The sequence below is a fragment of the Mixophyes fleayi genome, chromosome 3, assembly GCF_038048845.1.
Source record: "Mixophyes fleayi isolate aMixFle1 chromosome 3, aMixFle1.hap1, whole genome shotgun sequence".
Taxonomy (NCBI): domain Eukaryota; kingdom Metazoa; phylum Chordata; class Amphibia; order Anura; family Limnodynastidae; genus Mixophyes; species Mixophyes fleayi.
The window spans coordinates 175,849,065-175,856,238 of record NC_134404.1 but is presented as its reverse complement, the minus strand read 5'-3'; the positions used below and the strand labels follow the sequence as shown (position 1 = coordinate 175,856,238).

General features: G+C 40.4%; 1 protein-coding gene across 1 annotated transcript in view; it reads left to right on the top strand.

Moving 5' to 3' along the window:
- Positions 1-2,033: 2,033 nt before the first annotated feature.
- The window catches only part of NDUFAF4 (NADH:ubiquinone oxidoreductase complex assembly factor 4), a 14,486-nt gene continuing 9,345 nt past the window's right edge, over positions 2,034-7,174 (top strand). The window contains exons 1-2 of the mRNA XM_075202809.1: positions 2,034-2,214; positions 6,349-6,446. Of these exons, the coding sequence (XP_075058910.1) occupies positions 2,079-2,214; positions 6,349-6,446 (234 nt within the window). The 5' untranslated portion in view covers positions 2,034-2,078. The remainder of the gene's footprint in view (positions 2,215-6,348; positions 6,447-7,174) is intronic.

Below are 7,174 nucleotides of genomic sequence, written 5' to 3'. Positions count from 1 at the left end.
GACACCTCGGGCAGATTTGAACCTCCCTCATTGAGGTCTAAATAATTCTAATATCATGGACAGCGAGGACACAAACATTAATGTAATGAGTCTTCCAAGCAGTCACTGATGTGGAATAATTTACTAACTACTGATCAGCTATATTTCAACGTTAAACAGGAGTATTTAGATTATAGATCTAATTCACTTTGGTCAATGTCATAAATGTGTTCCACAGTATAAGGATAAAGTAAAACCTCCAGCACACAATGACAGGATTCCATAAGAGATTTGTAATACACTCTACTACATGGTATTATATGCCTGGATAAGCAGATCATTATAACTTATTATTACTGGACACCATTGGACTAATACTCTATGAGTGGATACATTGTACCATCTCCACACCTACGTATGGAAATTCTCTAAATCGGGACTGATCATCAGGCTGTGAAAAATCTACAGGGGAGGTGTTTTCCCTAAACAGCCGGAGCACCCACTATACAACATCAAGATTGTGAACATTAAGGACACATAGTATCCACATTATATTCCATCGTTAACTTGGGATCCCCTTCTGCAGATGGGTGAACAGCACTGCTATCAGGTGCAAGTTGTTGGGTGAGACTGCTTTGCATTTACCGCTGCCTTGCTTACTGATCACGTCAGAATTTGACTTTTCATATATGTCCAGGATTTAGACTCCTATACAAAGTGTACTGGCCACACACTTTGTTGCTCTATAAATTGCCAGTGAGGATATTTGTTTTTTAATACTATATATTTCTCACTATATGTCTTTCTGCTCATTCTGATATATTTTTATAGAGGGTATAAATGCAATTGAATGTAGCTTATACATCATTTTTGTTTCTTAATATTGCAATAAATCTATCCATTTATAACGTAGCCCGCCATCTGTCATTGTTATAATATATACATATATATATATATATATATATATATATATATATATATATATTTCATATATGTTCTGTTTTCATTGGCGCCCCCTACTTGTTTTATTTTCTATGTGCATATTACCGCCTATTATGGCAAGTTATCTCCACTAATTTTTCTGTGCACCTCTATGGGATGCGAAGGAAAATGAGCAGAGATTTCCGTCCAAATATCACAGCGATGTTGTATTGCGACACCTCGGGGTAAAAGTATCAAAGTGCAATTTTGCAAATTCAGCAATTTTCTCCCTAGGAAATCCAGCCCAACGCTGAACAGCCTGGGGTTGGCTCTCATTATGGCAGGGGGACCCCTGCCGCGTGCCACCCACCCCAGGCTGGCTTGCCTAGTCCTGGTTAAGTGAAAATCGGGGGGACCCCACGCAAATTTTTTCCCTGATTTTCCCGTAACCAGCAGTAGGCTGGCAGCACTAGCGTTAATAGTGGCCGGGCAGGGGGACCCCATGCTATTTTTTTTTTTTATATATTTTTTTTATCTATTAACACTTTGACAGCTGCCTGAGCTCCGGCTGTATAGGCAGAACAGTGTAACAGTGATGTGTTTACTAAAAACGCAGGAAACACAGGAGTTAGCTAAACACAGGCGTGTTTTACATCGCAGCAAAGCGCCAGAGATGACCAGCGATTTGGAAGATCAGTGTAAAAATCGCAGGTCAATACATTTGATGACTTTCGGACTAAAATCATTTGCAGTGATTTAAACATGCTAAAAAAATATCGGACCTTTATACATTTACCCCCTCGTGTGGATTTGAACCTCCCTCTTTGAGTTCTAAATGATTCTAATACCATGGACAGTGAGGACATAAACCATAAACATTAATGTAATGAGTCTTTCAAGCAGTCACTGATGTGGAATAATTTACTAACTACTGATTAGCTATATTTCAACGTTAAACAGGAGTATTTAGATTATAGATCTAATTCACTTTGGTCAATGTCATAAATGTGTTCCACAGTATAAGTACTAAGTAAAAACTCCAGCACACAATGACAGGATTCCATAAGAGATTTGTGAGTGTAACATTATGAAACAGGAAGCTGTCACTCTCCAGTCTCCCACTAGCCAGTGATATCACAGCAGTCAGCGGCGGCGAGCTGTTAGTTAGTGCATCAGACATGGGTTCAAACCTTGTCCGCGCTGTTAAGAACTTTAACGTAGAAAGCCGAGCACACCGACTGATCGGGAAAGAGAAGCCCGATGCGGCGCCAATGCACCCGGGCACCAAGGAGACGTTACAAGCAGCCGTCTCACGTGAGTGCTCAGACCAACCCTGCAGTTCACATGTGTCCTCACCTTCGATCACAGATAGCCGGGAGCACTTATATGACCTTCTCCCAGTCGGACAAATGGGAAGGGCCTGGAGATCATCAGACGCAGTGCTTGCAGATGAATGTATTGCTAGCATAGATGATATATGCTGTTCTGTACATATGAGGTACCGCGTTTTATTAAATACTTCACACTCCTGTAACCGGAAGCAGAGACTTGTAATTATCGTGCATCTTGGGAGTTGAAGTCCTTGTGCATTGTGTTATATGACTGGAGGTCACACACAGCTGGGTATTTTATTTGTCAACCAGTTTGTTGAATTACAAGTAGAATCTATTATAGCAAGTAATGCATCCGTGCAAATGTGACATGATGCTGAAGATTGCTTATTACTTTTTATTCTGTTCTTATTTCTGTTCAACCTTAAATTAAATAAATGTTACTTTTCACTGGCTAAATCAAGTTGCATCTCTGTTTTCACAGTGGTATCCACTTAAGAAGGGTCCTTTACATAAGACAAATTTGTATTTAGCCTATCCCATAAGGTTTGGTTATTGGAACAGGTGGCAAAGTGGGTACACAGAGGGTTGAACACAAGTGGGTTTCATTATTGAAACACTGTATATTTTTAAGATATTTAACGTTTAGGGGGGTATTCAATTGTCCGCGGGTTCGAGCGCGGAAAAACTATTACCGTTAATACGGTAATCTCTCGCTGGATTTCAGCTCGCAGCTCCCTGAAATCCAGCGAGTAAATGACCGTATTGACGGTTTTTCCTGCGCAGGATGACCGTATTGACGGTCTTTCCTGCGCAGGATGACCGTATTGACGGTCTTTCCTGCGCAGGATGACCGTATTGACGGTCTTTCCTGCGCAGGATGACCGTATTGACGGTCTTTCCTGCGCAGGATGACCGTATTGACGGTCTTTCCTGCGCAGGATGACCGTATTGACGGTCTTTCCTGCGCAGGATGACCGTATTGACGGTCTTTCCTGCGCAGGATGACCGTATTGACGGTCTTTCCTGCGCAGGATGACCGTATTGACGGTAATCCTGCGCGGACAAAAATACTGCGGACAATTGAATATGCCCCTTAAAGTTCATGCTTCTCAATATTTGCTAGATTAGTATTAGTTAATGTATAAAAAATACACACAGTTGCCATTTTATTAGATACACCTTTCTAGCACCCCATTGCCCCCAGAACAGCCAGAATTCTTTGTGGCATGAATTCAAAAAGGTGCAGGATGCATTCCTTAGAGATTCTGGTCCATGGTCCAGTTGCTGCAGAATTGTTAGCTGCTAGTCTTCTATTCCGCCACATCCCTAAATTGCTCTATTGGATTGAGATCTGGTGACTGTGGAGGCCATTGGGTTATTCTGAACTCACTATCTTGTTCGTGGAATCAGCTTGAGATGACCAGTGCTTTGTAACATAGTGTGTTATTCTGCTGGAAATAGCCATTAGAAAACGAGTAAACCATGGCCATAAAGTGATGCACAAGGTCTGCAAAAATACTGTGGCATTTAAACAATACTCAATTGGTATTAAGGGGTCTAATGTGTGTTCTCCACACCATTACACCACCACCACCACCGGACTATACCCTTGACACAATTCAGGGTGGATCCATGGATTATCGTTTATGCCAAATTCTGACCCTACCATCTGCATGTCGCAGCAGAAATTCAGATTTGTCAGACTAGGCAACACTTTTCCAATCTTCAATTGTCCATTTTTGGTGAGTCTGTGCCCACTATAGCCTCAGTTTCCTGTTTTTAGGTGACAGGAGTGGAACCTGGTAGGGTCTTCTGCTGCTGTTGCCCATCCACTTCAAAGTTCAACGTGCTATGCATTCAGAGAAGCTTTTCTGCATACCACCTTTGTAATATGTGATTATTTGGGTTAATGATCCCTTCCTGTCAGCTTGAACCAGTCTGGTCACTATGACCTCTTTCATTAACATGGTGTTTTGTTCCACAGAACTGCTGCTTACTAGATGTATTTTGTTTTGTGCATCATTCTCTGTAATCTGTAGACTGTTATGTGATCATTCCAGGAGAATAACCATGGTCAAAGTAACTTGGATCACATTTCTTCTCCATTCCGGTGTTTGGTTGAACAACAATTAAACTTCTTGAGAATGTCGGCATTCTTTTATGCATTGACCTGCTGCCATATGATTGGCTCACTAGATATATGCATTAATGAGCAAGTGTACTAATAAATTGGCCAACAAGTGTATATTGTCTGATTTTTCTCTATGTTTACTGGTATAATTTAGGAAAGTTGTTTGTCTAATTGCCCTTTAACCATTTATTTTCTCGGGCACATGTACATTTCAATATTTGAAATAAGCCAAGTTGATTTTTTTTTTTTTTTGTTATTGCAGAAACACAGATGCAGTTTGAGCTCAACTGTTTATCTGTCCATAGCCGTTAAGCGCCGCTACTAGGAGTTTGGCTGAGGTGCAGAAATTGGGAGAATACTGGGTTTGGAGAGCTGAGGGTGCAAGACAAGATAGCATCTGTGATCACTATAAAATATAAATGTTGGTAGTTACTTTAAGTTACACAGGGTTAAATTCATTTAATGTAGGTGCTATACATTATATTTCACACATAGAGAGTATGATATATTATTGTCCAGTATAAATGTTGGAAGAGCAAGAAGAAAAATGTTAATGATCGTGACAAAGGTGTTAGGACAAATGGTAATAAACTACTTGTACCTAGGTTTTTTGTTTTTCTCTCAAGAAATGAGAAAAAAAAAAACAGAGGAAGCTACTATAAGTGGCAAGTAGCATTTGGAACGATTTCTGCACATACAACAGTTTGATTTTACATTTATACAATTTACCTATTACTTTATTTGCTTTTAGTTTACTAATGTTACTCAATTGTGATTACCACTGTACAAACCTTCCTCCCCTATTAATGTATCTCTTATTCTGGCCCCTCTAGTTTCATAACTCTGCTATCCACATTTTCCAACTACTCAGCTGATCTGGTTACCTAGGCACATTTTCACCCCACTAACTTGCAGTACTTTCTCCCTCCTCCCCTTGACAACTCCTGCACATATTAAGATATATATATTATCCCACATAGTTCACAAACAGTTCACCTCTATCCCTTATAGAAATATATATTCCATCCTGCTGTCTATCACGGGCACCCTAAAACCCACGTACATGTAGTTTATTACCATTAGTCCGTTTCATTATCTTTGACATTTTATTCTTGCTCTTCCAACATTTATACTAGACACTAATATATATTACTCTACACGTAATGACAGAGTTGCAGCCGCTGGGTCTATTTATAACCTGGGGCTTCTGCATGTTCTTAGTGCTGAGGTCGTGGTATAGTGCCACGAGCCCCAGCTGGCAAAGCTTAGTGCTGGTAATCGTAAAATTGCGGGTACACCACGTTTTTTGTACCCTCAATTTTGCTACTACCAGCTAAGGCTAAGCACTAGAGTTGAGCTGTTTTGGGGGGATGGAGGACACACTGTATTTTGTTTTGTGCCCACGGCTGTATTGATGTGCCAGCGGGTCCTGTGGCTGGCAACATTAGGGTTAATGTGCTTTTGAAGGAGTGGTGTGGGGTTTGTTTATTTAAGTATTGTCCTGTCAAGCTGACATTGATGGTTGACGTTTGAATTTTGACATTGGGACTATTGACCGTCACAATGTTGGCATTTTAACCACATAGACATACTGGACCTGTCGACATTTTTGATTGTTGACATTTTGGTGTCAACAGTCTGGCCGTCACAGGTTCGTACTCAACTTGACTGCACACAACGGCTCGACGGACACCAATTCAGGTACAGCAATGCCACGCCAAACCCCTAGAAGCAGAACTCCACGGCTACGGATAGATGAGTATAATGTTTATTCTAGGTCAGTAGGTGGAGGAAACCTGTGTTTGCAGTGCACACACATACTTCCTTACACTAGCCAAGACCAACTAGTACACCCACAACTTGAGCTCCATTATGTCACATCTCATAGTAAAATAGGTAGTACTCTAGGTATTTTTATATTTGCCAGTCAAAACAGAAAAAATCGTGCTTAATTTTGTCATGTTTTATATCTTTATTTATTAGGTCACCCTGACATCCAGGATAAAATTCACCTAAAGGATGAGGCACTATTGTCACGGCTGAAAGACGTTTATGTTGACTCCATAAAACAGTCATCTGAGGTAAACTATGGCAAGCATTCAGTATGGATTAATTTCTCCACAGTATAATTTAAAACAGTTTCTTAACCTTTATTTTGTTTGCTTTTCTCATCCCCCTTTTTATACATTTCTACATTAATAAATATTATAATAATATTATTATAATATATATCTAGTTATAATTGACAACCCAATGCTTCCAGTATTTACCATTATGTCTGTAGGTTTTATATGTTGCTCAGCTCTTACATGAGCGCCATTTGACAGGTTGGCAAACTTGCATCTCTATGAAGCTCCCCTAGCTTCTCTAGACCATTGCTATATAGGGTTTAGTACCTATTATCGGTACTGACTACCCCGACACAGAACAGAACGACATGAGGATTCCGAATGAAGACTACACCGACCTGTAAAAAAAAACCTACTTACCGGAATGTAGAAGACTTCACATCACGATTCCCTGTCTTGCCAGCTTGAGAAAATAACGTCATCAGGAAACGCGACTTGGCTTAAATCGGCGATGGCCCGACCCTCCTGTCTTTTATGTAAAGTAAGTACTCTTTTAGGGGTGTTAGGAATAATAGGGTTAGGGCTAACCTTAACCCCTAAAAGAGTACTTGTTTTACATAAATGACAGACGGGTCCGTCCATCGCCGCTTTAAGCCAAGTCACATTTCCTGATGATGTTATTTTCTCAAGCCAGCAAGACAGGGAGTCGTGATGTGAAGTTTTCTGCATTCCGGTAAGTA